Genomic DNA, 20537 nt, shown 5'->3' on the forward strand with positions numbered 1-20537 from the left:
GTTTTTATATTCTTCAATAATCTTAACAAAAGTTGACAATTGATGATATATAAAAGTAAGATAAATAGCCTAGGACGTTCGATCTTAAAAAAAACAAAAACTTTATGCATGGTTTAATCAATTTAAAAAAAAAATCAATATACGAACACTTCGTTTTAGATTTCGATAATTTTTTAATCATAGTCTGTATCAGAGGTGAGGATCTCTATTTCTTATGCGACCCCTGAAAAATAAAATAAAATAAAGCGATCGATAATGGTTTTATTTCAATATATTTTACTAAAAATTATATATATATGTGCTAATATTTTTATATCAAGTAAAGTTTACTTCATTTTTTTTGAAAGAATTACGTCTAAATAAGGTAGTTTCTAAGTTTTTTTTTTTGTAAAAAATTGTATAAACTATTAAAGATTGTGTTTTTATAAATGTTTAGCACTTGGAAAATGTAACTTTTTATTTAAAGTTAGCCAATTAAAAGTGTTCTAAAAACTATTTGTGAATAATTTTACAATTCGAAGGGTTTAATTTTTAATTTTTGAAACTTTTGACCAAATAACATACTGTTTTGTTTGTTACAACATTAGAAAAACCGTAGTTTTACAATTTCTTTTACATCAAGTTAAAAAATAATTGTTCACGTCTGCGATAAAATCGTTTATAAAAAATATAAATCATTTATGATTTAATTTTGATTTTTAGCAATACTATTTTTGTTGGATTTGCTTGAAAAAGTAATTATTTCGATATCATTGAGTACTTTTTTCTATCATCAAATAGGTTAATTACTTATTTTGGTTAGTACTTGATTTTTAGTTTCTTATTTGTAATACATTTTGCATTTATGTTAGCTCATAATGTAAGGCAAAAATTTTACATTGTTTTTAAAAACAGAAACTAAGTTTATACTTAAATTAATATACTAAAAATCAAACAACTAAAAATCAAATTACCTATCAAAATTTTGCATTCTTTGTTACGGGTTTTTTCATAATTTTTAAAGTTTAAACACACTTATGCACCCAAGAAATTTAAGACAACGTAGTTATGCAATTTGCAAAAAATTATTACAAGCTACTACCTAAAATACTCTACTATTTAACAACAAAAATGTGCAACTCCGCTAAAAAACTTCTAGACACGCCCCTAATCTGTATGGTTTACGTAATATTTATTGTGTTCAAAAGTATATTTTATTTACTTTTGGTATATATAAAAAACATTTCTTATTAATTTAAACTTTTATCATAAATTAATGTGATTAGATGATACTTTCAAAACATTTTAAATTGAAGTATTTGTGGTCATTAAGTGACATTGAAAAACTAATGACAAAATTTTTAAGACTAACTATATATTCATCAGCATATATACTCAAGCTTAATATTCTCATAAGTATAATTACAAAAAAGTAAAATTCATAATAGTTTTATTTTGTTTTATAAGACTCATAAGTTTTCTTTTTGTAAAATTAAAGTAACTATAAATATATTTCCAAGATTTGTATAAAAATTTTAAATACATTAAATTTTATATTGAGTGTTATTGCTTTTTTAGAAATTTTAATTAAGAAATAACTTTTTTTGTAATAATAACTTTTAGGACAGATTTCATACGAAAAGGAATTATTAATACTTGCTTAATTTTCTCAAAAAAAAAAACGTAACTATTATATTATTATTATTATTATTATTATTATTATTATTATTATTATTATTATTATTATTATTATTATTATTATTATTATTATTATTATTATTATTATTATTATTATTATTATTATTATTATTATTATTATTAGTATTATTATTATTATTATTATTATTATTATTAATATTATTATTGTTATTGTTATTGTTATTGTTATTGTTATTGTTATTGTTATTATTATTATTATTATTATTATTATTATTATTATTATTATTATTATTATTATTATTGTTATTATTATTATTATTATTATTATTATTATTATTATTATTATTATTATTATTATTATTATTATTATTATTATTATTATTATTATTATTATTATTATTATTATTATTATTATTATTATTATTATTATTATTATTATTATTATTATTATCATTATCATTATCATTATCATAATAATTATCATTATCATTATCATTATCATTATCATTATCATTATTATTATTATTATTATTATTATTATTATTATTATTATTATTATTATTATTATTATTATTATTATTATTATTATTATTATTATTATTATTATTATTATTATTATTATTATTATTATTATTATTATTATTATTATTATTATTATTATTATTATTATTATTATTATTATTATTATTATTATTATTATTATTATTATTATTATTATTATTATTATTATTATTATGTTGTTTATTGTGCAATGTTGGACTCAGGCATCAAAACCTGAGCCACTTAAACAGGACACACAAAAAGAGAAGAAGAAAATAAACTTATATTCAAAACTTTAAGATAAATTATATATATATATATATATTTATAAGTCTGTATCAGTCTGATACAGACCAAGTCTTAATATGGTTCACTGGTTTGGAAAAACAAACGTACAGCTTTTTTAAGTTTGATGTCGTCGATTATATATATTTATATATATATAAACATAATTTAAATGACAACGCAAAGTTAAACACAATATGATATACAAATGAACTGAATTAAAAATTCAATTCAAAAAATTCAAACTTATATATTACTTAGTACACACAACAAAGAAGTTTGTCTAAAATAATCGCTTACAAAAGAAAAATCATAATTACAAAATAAATAATTAAACTAATAGTTTGTAGGGGGGAGGCGTAGGGAAACGAATATTTTTTCTTTTGGAAATTTAGTGAATTTTACTGGTACTTATTGTATTTAAATCAAATCTTTTTAGCTTTAAACGAAATTGTTTTATCCTCTCACAAGATACTATATCCTGAGGTAGTCTGTTCCACATAGCTTTTGCTCTGTGAAAAAATGCGCCTTGCCACTGACTGTTTTGAAAATCATGTTTACATTTTATTTACAAATTATTTTCTCTTAGTTGATATTTATTTTGGGAAAAATTAAAAAAATGGTTAAAAAAACTTTTATATTTGCCATTGATAATTTTGTAAAGAGTTAATAGATCAAATTCCCATCTTCTATATTCCAGTGATTTCAAGCCAAATTTAATCATTCTATTATTATATGATGTGTAAGATATGTTGCAACGACTACAAATATGACGGGTAAAACTCCTTTGCACAGATTCAATTTTGTTAATATCCTTTTTTAAATGGGGTTACCAAATTTGGGTACTAAACTCAAGTTTAGGGCGAACGTATGTTTTAAATAGTTTTGTCAGAATTGAAGCAGAATTAGTTTTAGAACTTTTTAATATTTGATAACATGTAGTTTTTGCAATCTTATATAAATAGTTGATATGTTCATTCCATTTTAAATCTTTGGAAATATAAATTCCCAAATCTTTAAAAACTTTGATTTCTGGTAACTTGACGTTATTGACTAAGAGGTCAGTTGGAGAAGATTTGTTTTTGTTAATGGTTAGAATTTTACATTTGCTAGGATTTAAGTTTAGTTTTCTTGTTTTTAACCATGTGTAAATATTATCTAAATATAGTTGTAATGAAGTATTTGATTGACTAAAGATTTTGGCATCATCTCCAAATAAGCTTAACTCACTTTAAATATCAATGTTTGTACAAATATCATTAATATAAATTAAAAAGAGAAGGAGACCAACTACACCACCTTGTGGTACTCTACTGTAAATTGTTAAAGAGTCAGAAAGCGTATTATTGATGAGTACTCTTTGTGATCTATTATTTAAAAAGTTGTCAAACCGATCAATTAAGCTTTCATGTAGCCCATACTGATTTAAAATTTTTAATAATCTTTTGTGTGATACTGAATCAAAGGCTTTTTGAATATCCGTATAAACTACTTTAGTAAATTCATTTTGAGATAATGAATTAACCAAGAATGTAAGCAAGTTAACAGTTGAATGGTTGATGAGCGGTTTGGGACAAAACCAAACTGTTTGTTAGTTAACAATTTGTTATCAAAGAGGTGATTGAGAATTTTTACAGATACAATATGTTCATAAATTCTTGAAAAGCCACTTGTTAGAGATATTGGTCTGTAATTTAACGCATCGTGTATATTACCTTTCTTGTGCACAGGAATAATAAAAGATGTTTTCCATTGTTTAGGAACATCAGATAGTTCTAGAGAGCGATTAAATATTAATGATAGTGGAAAAATTATTGACTGGATAACATGCTTGATATAATAGGGTGGAATGTTTTCTGGCGTTCTTATAATTTTATCTTTTAAGTGGTTAATTGAACTTATAATGTCTTCATAGGTTATGAAAAAATTTTGCATTTTACTACAATTCTTTTGGGGTAGCTTTAAAAACTGGTAACTCTCGTCTTTTTTAAAAACTTTTTGAAAATTTATGTTAAAAAGTGTGGCTATTTCAAAATCTGAGGTTACTGCTTTGTTTTTATTGTTATCATATAAGAGATGTATGAAGTTATTTAACTTACGTTTAGATTTCACGCAGCTATAAAACTTTTTTAAATTTGGGTTTTGGCAGAATTTGTTTTCATATTCAAAGTTGTATTTTTTAACAGCTAATTGATATTCTATATATAGATAAATGAAATAGTAATGTAAAAGAAAAATCTTTTTAGCTAATCTTTATATTTAGTTATAAAGAATTCCAAAATTACTAAAAATTGTCCTAACAAAAAAACATAAGATGGTTAAAAGAAACGTCAATTAAGGAAACTACCTAGAATAGACACCAGTTTTTAATTTGATATAAAAAAGTCCATTTTTCACTCTAGGTACTTCGAGGAAAGTTAAGAACATTGGTAGACAAAGAGTTTCATCTAGAATTCTTGAAAACTCTCCACTGAATTTACAATTTTAAAAGGATTACATTTGTTATATAGCTTTTGAACTCTGATAAACTTAAAACAACATAAAAAAACACAGCATTAATGTTATATATACTTTTATCAATCAAGTGTGTTTTTAAATGTGATATTGTTAATTTTAAATTTAGTTCAGCTTTTAAGATTTTAGCAAAATTTATTTACAATTAGATATTGAAATGTAACATTTGTAATTCCCTTAAAACTTATATGCATTGAGCTTTTATAATTAATAAACACTTTTAACAAAATTTTTTTATTGATTGTGCTTTTACATAACTGATAAGATGGTTGAGATGTACTATTATAATTGTATTGATTTTACTGTAGAAACTTAACATTAAGTAAAAATCTTTTTAAATTATTAGTGCTGTAGAAAAACTATCTTAAAAAAACAAACAAAAGTGTAACAATATTATTTACCATTAACTGTAAAACTTTTGAAAGGGATAGAACTTTTTGGGATGAAAGTACATAAAAAATAGTGATAACTTTGTAGGTCACAATCAATAATTAATTGAATTCAAGTTCTTTCAAGTAGTTGTAAAACTGAATCAGAATTAAATTTGATTTGAAGGCTTTATTTAAGCAATATTAGCAATTTATTTGCTGTTTTTATTCATGTATTATATATAACAATACAGTTAAAGTTTTTTTTGTAAATCAATATTTAGTTTTAGATTATAAGAAAAAAAGTTTAGTTTACAAAAAGTTGGTAAAAAAACAGTATATTCAAAAACTGTTGTTGCAGAAGTTAAGATTTTTTTAAATCTCAGTCCATTTAAGGTTGTAGTAAATAGTTATAAATTACTTTATAGATTATTAAACTATGTAGTTAAGGTTTTGTGCTAGTTATATTTGTATAAGTTTTTGGCCAATAAAGATAAATCAAAAAAAAAAGCAGATTTTTAAACAAAAACAAAAAAGCTTATAAAATTTGTACTATTTAATAAGTTTATAAATAAATTACTAAGGAAATCAAAAATAAAATTAGTTTTTTTAGTTAATTTTTATAGAAAACAAGTCGTTTTATAAACTTAATATAATAAGAATTCTTTTAAATTAAAAAATAGTTAGTAAAGAAAAACTATGTTTTAATTTTTAAAGATAATTTTGTCCGCTTGAGGTCTAGGTAAGTTTTAGAATATTTATTATCAATGGTAGTAAGCTTTTAAGACCTACCTATTAAGTTAAAAGACCAAAGCCATCTTAGAAGGTTCTAGGACCAACTATTTTCTATATGTTTTATATTATTTAAATGCTTTTAACATAATAAAGTAATCATTAATACAATATTTTTAAAATAATTTTATTTACCAATATGGTGTGCAAAGGACTTATCCTATACTTATCTAATGTACAGTCAACTTAACTTTAAGAATTTAGTGAGACTCAAGCAACATTTCATGTGGATATTTTACTTACTCTTTTATTTATGTACTAAAGTTTTATGAACATCTATCTATAAATGTATAAATGTTTTTCAGTATCTATATTAACAAAAGACAAATCAATTAAACATTTACTTTAAAAAGTTTAATCTAGATAAGAAATTCCCAAAAGTATTTTCATCAAATTTCCTTTAAAAAAATAAAAATAGCTATGGCTTTCTCTGAAAAGATTTCTTCAAAAACTACCTATAATTACACCTAATATATTTTTGTCTTTCTCTTCATCATTAACTTTAGAATATCTAATGTAAGTTTTAAATTATGGACTCTTGGCCCCTTTATTACTCAAGGTCCCACTGGCTTTATTGCAGCTCATGGCGCCCTAAATTTCTGAAATGAATGACCCACTTTGGAAAACCCTGATCTAAATTCTATATCAGTTTTTTAGGTTTTAATATTAAAGTCTTCCTTGGTACTTTTAAACAGCACGATCTTATTTTTTCTAATCAAAAACCTAGACTAAAAATTTTATTTATTACTATCTGTTTTACTTGACTTAAAGAAAAAAGTGCAACATATTTACACAATTTATATGGTCTGTTATGCTGGGGCAGAACTAAAATAAATAAATAATATAATGAAATCAATCTATCCATAAATAAAGAACTCGGGTGTATTCACTATAATAAAGTACAACGAGAGTGTAACTAGTCAAAAATAAAATACTAAATGTTAAAAATTTATTAAAATATAAGTTGGGAGTTTTTCTGTTCAAATTTTTATATAACTTTTTACCAGTAAATTTTAAGTATACTTTAAAAATATGACTAAAATACATAGCCATTCAACAAGGTCCTCAAAAAAAATTTTTTTCCTACAAAGATTTAAAAGCATTAGTGGTCATAAATTACTAGCTTATCAAGGTAGTAAGCTTTTGGACAGACCTAACTATTAAGTTAAAAGACCAAAGCCATCTTAGAAGGTTCCAGGTTGAACTGAAGTGCATCTACTACTTTAAGTGCATATATTGAATTTATTATTATTTTGGTTTGGTTAAACTCTTATATTTAGATATTTATTCAAGTTTATAATAACTGATAGTTTTAGTTAAACAGGTATGCTTATTTTATTCTTTTTATTTAGTTTAAGCAATTTTTTTTTGGATTTAGCTTTATTTCATTAATTTTTTTTTAATTTTGCAGGTTTTTATTTGTATGTTTTTTAATGTAACAGCTTATTGTATTAATAATTATTTTTTGATTAATTAAAATAAGTTTATAGTAGAATTGTAATGAATACTTGCATTATTCATTGTTTAAAGTTGAGCTTAGAGAATATTTTGAGTTAGATACTCTTGAATGAACGAGCCAATGAGAATCATATGACAAAATGTTTTCAACTAAGTACTGATGCAACAAAACATCAGAACATGACAGGCACTTTATATGTAAGCAGTTAGTTAGTTTGTTTTGTGTGCAGCTGGAAGTAAGAACTGATCTTGAATTATTTTTTGAATGCTTATTGTAAGTATTGTTTTGTTTTAAAGTTAATATTTCAACTGGTGTTTGATTGTTTGATATTTAAGCCAGGTTTATAGTTTAATAGTTTATTAAACCTTTTACAGTTTATTGTTTACTAAAAGTTTTATTTAATTTTTAGTTTATTGTTTTAAGTCTTTTGATATAGATTTAAACAGCTTCCAGTTTTTATAGTGTTAATAGTATTTTATAATTTTGTATATGCTTGTATTTCTTGTTGTGTTTTATATAAAAGATTCATCACTCAAAACTGTCTGTCTGATTTATATAAAGTAGCCTAGAGTAGCATTAAGTAATTTAAAATTATTATGTCCAAATTCATAAGTATAAATGAGAAGTATGAACAAAAAGGTCAGGTTGACTATCTGCCCACAGGAAGTCAACCTGACCCAACTAAGGCTTTAGATGTTGGCCCACCAACATCCATAGCCCACAGAGTAAAAATCTTTAATTGCTTTTATTAAAACTTGATTTCAAATTTTGACTTAAGTTTTTTAAGTCTTATAAAATGTATAAAAGTTTAAGTTATTTGCAAAAATTATGGATAAATTTAAAAAAAAAAAAAAATCTGATTAAAACTCAACCTTCTAATGTAGAGTTCAACATATACTTTATGTGCGTTTAATCTTAGATACTATCATATAAAAATTTTATTTTAGTTTTTTGGATATTTTTGTTTGGGAAAATATTAGATGTTGTAAAGCTTACTAGTTTAATTTTTAGTTTTTCCTTTTAGAGTTGCAAATCTGCAGAAACGTATACTTATGCGCGAAAAAACTTGCTTTTATTTTAGCTTGAAAATACTCTGCTTTGTTAGTTTTTAGTATTCATTTATACTTAGTTATGCACTCTTGAGAGATAATTATGACATATATGCACTCTTTAGCATTTTAGTGTCATAAAGATTAAACGAATTGAATACATCCAAATTGTAACATTTAGCGCGTTAAAGCTTTTTTTGTCAAAATTGATTCTAATGGAAGCTATAGTTTCAAAAACCAAAATTATACAATTTTATGTTACAAAAATTTGCATAACTAGTTGTTACTATTGACTACGTTAAATGTTTGATTTTGAAAACAATATAAATGTTTTTGAGTTAAATTGTGATTTTCTTTTACTTATTTTTAATGAATGTTTTCTGGGTTTACACAAGTGGCAACACATAAAGAGTCATATGGGGTGTGGAGCAAAATAAATTGCCTTGTATACAGTTATCACTCGTACTTCAACATTCCATTTTTGAAATAACAACATAAATGCATATTTTCACAATAAATTCAACAACATTTAGGTAGTTTAAGTTGCTGTGTTCCTGGGTCATTTCAGATGTTTTAATTTTTGTAGATTCGTAACTTTTTTGAGCTAGCTACGCCCCTAATTTTAACTGTTAAATTCTTTTCTTATGTCTTAGCTCATTATAATTTTGATAAAGTTGGGTATGCAACTTGATGACTGAGAGTTCTTTTTGTGTTCCCGAGGTCCTTGAACTAAACGTTTTTAAGCAATGTTTCATTTTTTTTGTTTGTTGAATAAACTATTTATAGTTTTTTAAAAAGTATAATATTTTGTTTTACAATGCAGCCTGCAAACTAAGTTGTGACTAAATTCTATTTGAGTATTTGAAGTACGGTACTATTTAAATTTTATACAAACTAAATTTTCTAGTAAGTTATAACCCTTTAATTGTTAAAACATTTTAATTCAAAAACTGATTTTACCAGCAGTAACTAATTACTTGTTAACTTAGTTTATTTTCCAGTTTGTTAAGCTCAATTAAAACAATTATTTGTAGTAATTTACATCTGCAAGAAGTTTATTTTTTATTAAAGCTCTAATAAGTATTGAGTTAAACACTAAAGATAGTAGATTGTCTAAATTGTTTTGGTATATAAATTACTCAAATGTACTTGATTTCTTAACAAATGTCTATATAATGTATTTAGTAATACCAAAAAGTTTTTAAAGTATGGAGTTTATAAGAACTCATTTTAAAGCAATTATGAAAACACTGATACAATCTCCTTGTCAATCTCAAAAAGTAATTTTTTAAAAGTACTGAAACTAGCTTATCATTTAGGCCAGGGTTTCCCAACCTTTTTTTCGAATGGCCCCTTTAAAGAAATTAAAAAAAACTATTGCCCACCTCAACAAGAATACTCAAAAAACTGCCATTGAAATACCTAAGGTCTTTTTTTTTGCCCTTCATCTGAACTCAAGAACATCTACGGTAAGTTACAAAGCTACCATTAAAAACACATAAGACCTTTTCTTTTGTTTTTCATCATCAACTTCAGAACATCTAGTCTAAGTTTCAAAATATGAGCTGATGGCCCCCTCAGTGGCTCCTTTACTGCTCATGGCCCACTTTGGAAAACCCTGATCTGGGCTATGGTTCATTAAACAAGTTTAATTTAACCATTGTAAGATATATTAAAAACAGTTACTAAATGCTTTTTTTGAAAGAACACATATTAGTTTTAAAAGTTAATATAATAAGATGATAACACAGACTCTTCAACTGTCAAAGCTTTTAAGTGGAGCCCAAAATTTTTATTAAAAACAACTATTCCATTATAAGTATTAATTCAAATAAAAGACTAGTCAAAATTATTTAAACTAGAACGCTTAAGATTATTATATAGTGGGTTTAGTTTTTTTAATTTAAGACATAACCTACTTTATAGAATTTAGTAACTATATGTTTTCAATAACTTGTTTTTTTTTTAATATTCCTAAGTCTAAATTCAACTAACTTATAAAACAACTTTATACAATTTAAATGACTGAACAGTGATTTTTGTAAAGTTGTGAAATATATTGAATTGTGTATATATATTAGCATTATTTGTTGTGGATATTGATTTTATAAAATCTTCAATATTGAAAATAATTAACAAAAAGGTAATGTTAACAATTTTTGTAAGTATAATAATAAGCTGGTCAGTAAGTTAAATTTTTAGTCAAAGCTTACATTTTACTAACACTAAATACTTTATCTTAGTCTTAAAAAAGTTAGTTTACTATTTGAATTTTTCTTTAGTATGAAAAACTTATTATTTAATAAATCATCACTTGATAGTTTTATTTAATAAGAAATGATAATATTTGTGGATAGATGGGCTGGTGATGACATCACACTGCAAGTTTCACCCTCTGAAACAGTTTCCTCAGCCAAGCAAAAAATACAAACTAAAGAAGGTAATTTTAGGGATTTTGTATTTTAACTTTTCTAATTTTTATAAAAAAAAATCTCTTGAGACTGTTACATTTTGTACTACTTAGTTATTAATAAAACTTAATATTAAGTACTATATAAAAATAGGTTACTTCAACTGTTTAAATGGATATTATACTTTTTTTACACATATCTTTCACGAATTTAGATAAAGAATTTAAATATAAAGTTACCTAAAAATAAAAAACTTTAACACTCTTACTAATTATAGAACTAACAAAAAAATAATGTGCATTCTAAACCGTTTAAGTTGTAAAACAAAGTATAGATTAAAAGTTTTAACTTTTATAAAGTTATATTATGTATGGCTATTTAGTATTAAAATTGTTTATTATTGTTGTTTGAAGTATTAATTATAGTTTATAAATGAATTTTTGTTGATTCTATTTTTAAAAAATAAATATATAAGGGTTGTCACATATCAAGCTAAAAAAAAGTTCCTGACTTTTTGATCAAATTTTAAGTAAAGCCCATTGAAAAGTACAAAAACAAAGACTTGAAATTAAGTTAAGTTTTCAATCTTGATTACTCTGCTGGATTTAATCATATAACTTAAATTGCACCATTTAAATCATCTGTGTATGATCGATGTACATGCAATAAAAAGCTTTACAAGAACTTGTATTTTAAATATTTACCATATAGTACATACCCACGTAAGATTATACAAAATTTTAATTTATTTCAAAAATTTAATAACACCCTGAAAGAAAAGAAATGCAAAAACATTTTTTTTTGAAAATAACATTAGCAATATACAGTTTATATAATGATAATAAACGTTCTGATTAACAACATTTTTTTATCAAACTTCCTGACTTTTCGTGACATATTTTTAAAAAACCTCTTTTTTTTCCTGATTTTTTTTACTCACTTTCCTGACTTTTTCAAAGTCTTTCTGTCTTTCCTGACTTTGTGGTAATCCTGTATATACAAGCTAATAAATACAACAAGTTTCATTAAAATTAAACTACCATTTAAGTCAAATGAAAAACTAATTTAATTCAATATCACATTGCTACAAAGGTTTTAACTTATAAAACATTATTTTAAAACTTAATTTTAAGATTAACAACTTATATAAGTAGTTTATGTATTTTCATTTTAAACTTATGACTTCTCAGCACTTTTATTTATATTTTATAATTAAACCTCATTTATTTAAAAACTTGAAAATTTTTTTTTAATGTTTTCACTGAATTGTGAGTAAAGTTCTTAAGAGTCAAAGATTTACAACAGATAGAAAAAAAAACTTAATTTTGAACTGTAATGATATATTTTGTTTTTAATTCAGGTTCTACGTATATTTTTAAATGATAAATTACAGTCATTGCTTAAATAATTAAAAAAAAAAAAGAAGTTTGAAAACAGTTTTTTGAGTATTCTGAATTATACCAAACAAAGTATAGTTACAAACTTTTATTCAAAAATCAAAAATTTTTTAAGCGAATTGTTTATAATTCATTATTAAATATCTAAGGTATTGCTATCAATACGCAACGTTTGATCTTTGCTGGAAATAGACTTGAAGATGGTAAGACCTTGTCTCACTACAACATCACGAATGGATCAACTGTTAATTTAGTTATAACTTTTAAACTAAACGTAGATATAGTATCTAGTACGAGTTTCTGCATGGAAGTTACAACTGAAGAAACTATAGAATCATTGAAATACAAAATCAGTAATATAAAAGGTTAATTTTTTTTTAGATAACTGTGAAGTAAATCTAATTCATTCCCGTAAATTTTTATAGTCTTAATTTTTTATTTTCTCAATAAAAAAACAGTACAAGAAAACATTATTATAAATATTTTGTACTACTTTAATTAAAAACATATAAAAATTAAATTAAATTTCATGTAAAGTGTGTTTATTTAACGTTTAAAAACAAAGAACTTGAAGGTTTATATATTGTTTTTTTAAGGCGGTTATATAAAGTTTTACAAAATGACAGTTAGAATATTAGAATATCTAAACTGGGAAGCTACTTAATTTTTACAACTAAAAAATAAAAACTTAAAGATGTGTAACAAGTCATAAATTATAAACTAATAAGAGGCCTTTGTTATTTAGAAATACTTTACTTATTTTATATGCCTTCTTTAAGCTTTTATTTTGTAGCCAGAGTTTAAAACTAGCCAAAAAAACTACAGGTATTTCAGTTGAAAGGCAAATCCTGTCAATTTTTGCTATAGTCAATGGGAGTTGCCAACATGTTCCATTGGAAGATAAAAAAGCCGTGTCTGATTACGACATCACACAAAGTTCAGTTGTTTATTTGAAACTGGAACCTGACACGCAAGTCCTCGTAATCCCTAAAAATCCCGTATTCGGAAGATCCAGAAGAGTTTTCATCAAGCCGTCTGACACCGTTGGAAGTCTCAGGGATAAAATTAGACGCGAATACGGTGAAAATTTTAAATATATTTTAAAATAAATGAACATTTACTAAATGAATCTACATTTAATTCGTGACTGTTAAAGTTTAAGCATAAATTTCATAAAAAACTTATTTTCAATCTATACAGCATCTTCGCAAAATAGATGTGTTAAATATCAATTATAAATACAAAGTACGCTTATATTTGTTGTGATGTAATATGTTTTTGATAACACGTTTTTATACTATCAAGGGATCAGACCGTGTAGGCAGATTCTCTATCTCGTACACGGTCCTCAATATCGATTCCTTCGAGAAGATAAAAATCTTTCCTGCTACAACATTGGAGATGGATCAAACGTGCATTTCATGTTTGAAAAAGGCTCGACAGATTGTAAAGGATGCTGCCGTAGTTAGAGACATTAACGAAATCTGTTTATTTAGCATGCTTCAGTTTTAGCAATAAAATACAATGGTATTATAAATATTTAGTTTATTATAATTTTAAATATGACTTTACGCTAAGGACTGGTAATTTATAGTATGCGCTACAAATTTACGAGAAAAAGTATACTGCAGGATATGCAAGTTTATAGTATATGCGAAGTTAAAAGATAATTTTAGTTTTATTAACTTTAAACCCATTGAAGTTCATATCCTCATATTTTAGGATCATTTTTATTGTTAAGTTTTGGACAACTTTAGAGCAAAATCTACAGTTCTCAAATTGAGTTCAAGGAGATAACTACAAACTCAATATAACTTCAGAAAGTACTTTTATAAAATGATGTTTCAACCTGTTAGAAATCTTAAGCTATATTTATATTATTAATAAAGATAAGTCTTTTTTTAAATGCTAAGTACTGAAGACCTATTATAGTCTCTTGTTTTTGGAATTATTTTTTCTTTGACTAACTACAGAAATTATAACTACTTAAATTTTTTGTGGTAAACTCATTTGAACTTAGTGGAGATCATTTCTTACTACGTCTTTTCAAATTAAACCTCTTAAACATCTTATTTTCTGATTTTATACTATAGATTATTACATCCAAAATATTTTAGTAGGGAAAATTAAGCTAGAACCGTTATAAATCAAAGTCCACTCCGAATTAAGAATATAAAGTTGACAGAATACAAGATAAAAATGATAATTAGGATGAAGTTATAGGTATTTTTGATTTGTATAACTTTACTCATAGATTTAGGTTTAGTTCAACTTAATTTTGAATTTAAAAATATTTCTGAATATCCTGAAGGTAAAAAAAATAAACTAGTATTTATCTGATTAAACTTACATAAAAAAACCATAATAAATATTTTACAAAGTTAAAAAATAACTAGTGGTTAATGTAGTTAAAGTAAGCTGTTTTAGTAGTATAAACTGTTACTTAATCAATGTATTCTAAGCACATTGTAGCACTTAACTTTTACGAATTTATATCTATGATTAATAATCAACAAACGATCTTTTATGTAATAAGAAAGTTTGTTCATTAAAGCTGTAATAATAACGAGAGTAAAGCACAGAAAAAAGTCACAAAGTAAAGGTTTACTGCAAGTTATTCTTGTTTTATAAGTTATCAAAAATATGATGGTCGTATTTATTTTATTACAAATTTTTGTATCTTAAAGAGGTGTCAGTGTTTGTAAACAACCAAATGGTATTTTGTTAATGCTGAAAATTTGGCACAGGTCAAATATGCAGAAAGAAATTTGTGCACGAAGGGTGAAAAATGTACGAAGAGACACTATTGCACGAAGACACTTTTGTATGAAGGGACACTTTAGCACTAAGATATTTTTGCACAAAGTGTCACTTTTACACGAAGGGTCGCTTTTGAACGAAGAGTAACTTTTGCACAGAAGTAAAAAATACATTAAATTAAAATATTAACAAGAAAAATAAGAAATAAATTTTTAACATAAGAAAAAATAAGTAACCGAGCGAGGATGAGGGTTAGGGGTAACAGTGATACTAAAACTAAAAAAAAAAATATATAAATAGAAGTTAAAAAAATGTATATATACATAAAAAAAATCAACCCCTGAAAAAGTCTCTTTGTGCAAAAATGTCTTCGTGCAAAAGTGTACTTCGTGCATATTTGACAACTACCCCTAAATATTATACCTCTTTTTGAAGTTGAATTATTCATTAATATCTATATAAAGTGTTGTATCTTACTAGATATAAGTAAAACTTTTGGTTGTGTGGACATAGGAATATTTGTAAAAGTTTGAGCTGTTTGGTATAAAAGGAGAAAAAATTTTTGTCAAAGATATTTCTTGCTAATAGAAAACAGTGTGCAAGACTTAGTAAGGTTGATTTAGCATCAACCTGGAAATATTAGTAATAGAATAGAACTTTGGTAATAGGATCTTTAATGTTTCAAATTTGTATTTAAAGTTTACATTTCATATTAAGCAGAAAAAAAATATTTTAAACACTCTTAATTTCACAGATAAAAGAGTTACATGACAGTTCAAATTCGAACAATTCAAATTAGAAATTAAAAACTAAAAGGGCCACAACTCACAAATTGGTCTCAGTAACACCTACAGAAACTTTTTTTTTAATTTTAAATATTTTAATAAATTAGTTTAGTATAAGTTTTAAATTGTAGTATTTTTAGTAATTTAGAATTATTGTTTACTAAATAAACACTTTTTTTCCAAAATAAAAATGATTGTAGGTTCTTATTAACTCTATTATAGTTTTTTCAAAATTTTAATTACTTTTTGATATTTGGCCCTTTTAATTTTTTTAAATAATTTAAATTGTCTGAGTTTGAATAGTCGTGCGTCCGATAAAACAATACTTAGTTAAAAAAAAAACGAATCTTAAGAAAATAGTTCCAGCATACTTAGATTTATAACTTTAAACAGTTTTGATTTTTACTTATAGAAATTAAACTAATTAGAACAATTTATAAAAAAGTTAGGTAAAAGCTCTGAAAAAAATAACTGTAAGCATGTTCGCCAAATTTTATTCAGCCTGAAAGCATCACGTATTCAAAATATATGTATACACATGAGCAAATTCAAAAAGTATGATAATTCTAGTAGATAATTATAGTCCACAATGTTCTGTTAGTTCTAATGGGTCAGAAAACATTAGAAGTTGTTGAAACCAGATTATGATAGCAATATTTTTATACACAATTTTTTTTTAATATATTTTAGTAGGCTGAAACAACTTAAGTAAAATGACCACAAAAAATTCCTTTTCTATTTAGATCAACTGACTATACATATAAACGTTGAGTTTTTACCTTTTGATTTAGACTATTTCTAAAGATTGGGTTCAAAAACAAAACTATTTTCCTAGTAACAAGTTAATTCAAAACTAGTTACAATACAGTAGTATTTTTGTACTACTTATAATCACACTATTGTGTAAGTACAGGTTTTGACAAACTTCCTAGTCAATAAGCAAAATATAAGCAACTTCAGTGATCTAAGGGATCCACAGAATAGGATCTGGATCTTTTTTTGAAGTTTAGACTATGACCGGATCAAGGTCTTGCATCCGATGGATCACTACTTAAAATTTTTGTAATTTAAACTTATTTAGCATTAAATGATTAAATACATAGAGTTCATTTTGCAAATAAAAACAAACTGTTTTAATAAATTTAAAAGACTAATATGTTTGTCATAGAAATATCTTTTATTAAATTCTGTAAACTAATTTCTCTTATTTTAAGTAGCCTGAAAATAAAACTATGTAAACAAACGTCTTCTAAACATACAAAAGATGGTTTTTTAAGGGTAAAAACAAATGTTATTAATTATTGTGAGAGTAAAATACTAACATAGATCCAAGAAAACTGATATACACTATACGTAAAATTAAAACATTCTCAATAAAACTAAACAATTTTCATTAAATTAAAATCAATATATGATTCTAATCTTTTGTAATAGTTCAGTAACAGTGATAAATGAAAACTACAAATCTTGAAATTTTAAAAGAAACTCAACAAGATTTGTTATTTTCATTTATCACTGTTACTGAACTATTACAAAAGAATCAAAATATATATTGATCTGTTTTCAAAACTGTTAAAAATATTTTGTATTGATCAGTTTTAAAAACAATTAGAAGCGTACTCAACAACATTGAATAAATTTTTTGAATAAATTTTTTAAAGCTGCTAATTATTTTTAAAATTTATCAATGCAAAATATTTCTAATAGTTTTGAAAAGTATTGATTACGGATTTTCTTTGTAAAATTCTTAAACAACAACTAAATGCTATTTTTATTTCACTGAAACATTAAGTAACTCACAATTCTCTATATTAGCCTATTTTTTGAGTTACTCACACTGTATTAATCTTTTGTTGTGGTAGGTTTTATGTCTAAAACAAAATTTACTTGCTTTATTTAACTTTAAATAAAGTTTGCTCTTTCTAAACTCTAAAAATTGATCTACTTTATTGAATATGTACTATTTTCAAGCAATTAAAATAATTTTTTTCTTTATAAAAGATGTAAAATTTAAAAAAATATTATCATTTTAAGCTCTATTTTAGTTAAGCTATAAATTATGTAGCTAAAAAAACAAGTTAAAGAGAAAAAATAATAATTACTTCAGCTAAACTACTAAACATAATATTTTCTGATCCAAATAGCAAAAACCTTGCAAATAAAGAGCAAGTAAAACCTCTATAACAAGGCTTTCCAAACCTTTTTTTTAAAGCCGTTTTAAAGAAAGTAAAAAAGAGCTATGGCCCCTCTTACTAAATTACTCAGAAACAACTATCATTAAATGCAACTAAGACCTATTTTGGTTTTCACCATCAACTTCAGAATATCTAGCGTAAGATTTAAGTTGTTGCCTCACGACCTTATTTATAAATTACGTTCTCGTCGGACCGGATCAAAGTAAAAAATATCCCGATCAATCCGGTAGATCACTTGAAAATTTAAATTATGTAATACTTATCATAAACACTATTAACTTATTGCGATTTTGGCCCACTCTGCGTTCGTTGTGTACGTAATGCAACTATTTTATTCTGAGCAACTTTACTTTCTGTTAGTTCAATATGACGGTGTAAATAATTACATACTCTATTGTTGCTTTTGTTAATAATGATCACTAAAATATTAATAAACACAACAAAACACAACAATTTTCTTTAATTAACCAAGTCAAAAACTAGGTTAGCTTTTATTTAAACGAAAATAATTACAATTAAAGCATCCGCTACAAGGCCCGGCGCCCAACCTGAAGACCAGTTGCACTTTGGTCCAGATGTCTCCGGGTTCGAAGCCGCATTCGGCCAAGGTCTTACCATCTTCTATTTGCGTTCCCTTGAATATCAAGCGCTGTGCGCACGGTACCATGCCTTGAAACAAAAAGCATAAACTTTTTTAGTATATATTATTAAGTAACAAAAAAATGTTTATACAAGTAAATTATTATATTAATACTTTTTAGTAAGTGATAGAATAATCAAAAAAAAAAAAAACTTTTCAACTTTGCAGTTTTACATGAAATGATAAACTTAATGAAAGCATTGGCGAAAGTCTACAGAGCCTAAGCCTGGGCTTTTGCTTGCCGTGGAAGATCACACCAATTCGATCTTTAGGCCATAATCCATCGGTTGACTTAAGCGGTTTCATTCTTATTTCGCATTACTTACTTATTAACAAGGACATAACTGGTCTCAGTCTACCGAAGGCTTGTGGTCTGATGACCGAATTGGTACGATTAGACTTTAGGAAATAATAAAGAGCTTATCTCCCTAGTTATTACTTAAAACATGTTTTGTTAAGAAATGCAGGGTTTCTTACCTGTTTTTTGCTGGACTTTGACCCTTAAGCTTTGTACTGAATTCCAAGGCTCAACAACAATCTTATACTCTTTGTTCCAACATTGTACAGAGATTTCATATTGATCTTGAAGATACAAATAAACAGTTCTACCATTTGTTACTTTGTAGTCAGACACAGGCTTTTTATCTTCCAGACTTTCCTCAGATGAATGTCGAGGAAAAAGTTTTAATTGTTGCCTTTTCGCCGAGATTCCTGAAAAATTTTATACAATAAAAATACTCACAAAAAAAAAATTCGATTGTTACTTACATACTTTGGTACCGTTTGTGAGTAAAAGATTTTTAAACATCACATTATTTTTTGATTTCGTTAGTTACACATGAAGCGATCCCCTTAATTTTGAAAAACACAAAAAAGTTTTAAAACTTATTATTTTCACTTTAAACCACAAAAATATTGTGCTATACAGACTAAATCACGGTAATTTATTATAATCAAACCTTAAAATTAGATTAGTATTTAAAAATGTAGTCTGGTATTAAATTTTTATTCTTATAAATTTTTTTTCTAATAATCACTATAAACATATGTGGCCTATAGATGCTTTAAAACAATAAAACGTTTTCACTTAAAATACATTGTGTAAAAAAGTTAATTGATACAATTTCTAATTATAGTTTTTTATCTTTTACCTTCTTGAGCTTCAATTTTGGCTTTGACACTTGAAATTAAATCATGAGTATAAACTTCCAACTCAAATTCTTTTTTAGTCAGCCCGTTTAAAACATTAATCTTCATTTTAAGCACTAAGCGAAGAAGTGTTTCATTCTCGATACCGTAATAAGCCAAAGATTTATCATTGTCTAATCGGCATCCACTACGAACTTTTATTATTTCCATATCATCAAAATAAAAACCTGTTATACTTATCATTAAATTAAACCATTTCCTTTTAGTACCTTATTTTGCTTAACTATCAAAATATTTCGTTATATTTTGAAGTAAAAATTAAATATATATATACATTATCATACACATTATGTGTATATTTTAGAATATTTATCTTTAATTTTTCTTTTGTAGAACCTTGTTAGGCTTGACGATTTTACTTAAATTTACAGTCAATAAGCTATCTAAAATCTACAGTAGTTTTATATTTGTTATAGGTATTTTGTCCTAAAAAAAGGACTCATCTTCTTGAAAAAGACACTACAAAACAATAGGCACAGTAACCTATGATAGTTA

The 20537-nt window shown here is 24.7% G+C and overlaps 2 protein-coding genes across 2 annotated transcripts; one reads left to right on the forward strand and one right to left on the reverse strand.

The window, feature by feature from the left end:
- Window positions 1-10982: 10982 nt before the first annotated feature.
- On the forward strand, window positions 10983-13922 carry LOC145836755 (uncharacterized). The gene is made up of 3 exons (XM_082944530.1): window positions 10983-11085; window positions 13321-13533; window positions 13759-13922. The coding sequence occupies exons 1-3, from the start codon at window positions 10983-10985 to the stop codon at window positions 13920-13922; spliced, it is 480 nt and encodes a 159-aa protein (XP_082800656.1).
- A 4363-nt stretch (window positions 13923-18285) lies between these two features.
- Window positions 18286-20192, reverse strand: LOC145836756 (polyubiquitin-B-like). Its single transcript, XM_082944531.1, has 4 exons — window positions 19985-20192; window positions 19311-19544; window positions 18742-18862; window positions 18286-18325 (listed from the first exon to the last, which is right to left on the reverse strand). The coding sequence occupies exons 1-4, from the start codon at window positions 20190-20192 to the stop codon at window positions 18286-18288; spliced, it is 603 nt and encodes a 200-aa protein (XP_082800657.1).
- Between the last annotated feature and the right edge of the window lie 345 nt (window positions 20193-20537).

This window comes from Thalia democratica, chromosome 5 (assembly GCF_965202585.1).
Source record: "Thalia democratica chromosome 5, ktThaDemo2.hap1.1, whole genome shotgun sequence".
In the NCBI taxonomy this organism is placed as follows: domain Eukaryota; kingdom Metazoa; phylum Chordata; class Thaliacea; order Salpida; family Salpidae; genus Thalia; species Thalia democratica.

Excerpts from the sequence above, each read along its gene's own strand:
- LOC145836756 (XM_082944531.1), bottom strand. The coding sequence starts at position 20,192 with ATGGAAATAATAAAAGTTCGTAGTGGATGCCGATTAGACAATGATAAA. Across the intron at positions 19,545-19,984 it reads CAAAATTGAAGCTCAAGAAG|GAATCTCGGCGAAAAGGCAA; the intron begins GTAAAAGATAAA and ends AAAATTTTTCAG. Across the intron at positions 18,326-18,741 it reads AAAGTGCAACTGGTCTTCAG|ATATTCTGAAGTTGATGGTG; the intron begins GTTGGGCGCCGG and ends ATCTTACGCTAG.
- LOC145836755 (XM_082944530.1), top strand. The coding sequence starts at position 10,983 with ATGATAATATTTGTGGATAGATGGGCTGGTGATGACATCACACTGCAA. Across the intron at positions 11,086-13,320 it reads AAAAATACAAACTAAAGAAG|TCAATGGGAGTTGCCAACAT; the intron begins GTAATTTTAGGG and ends TTTTTGCTATAG. Across the intron at positions 13,534-13,758 it reads TAAAATTAGACGCGAATACG|GGATCAGACCGTGTAGGCAG; the intron begins GTGAAAATTTTA and ends TATACTATCAAG.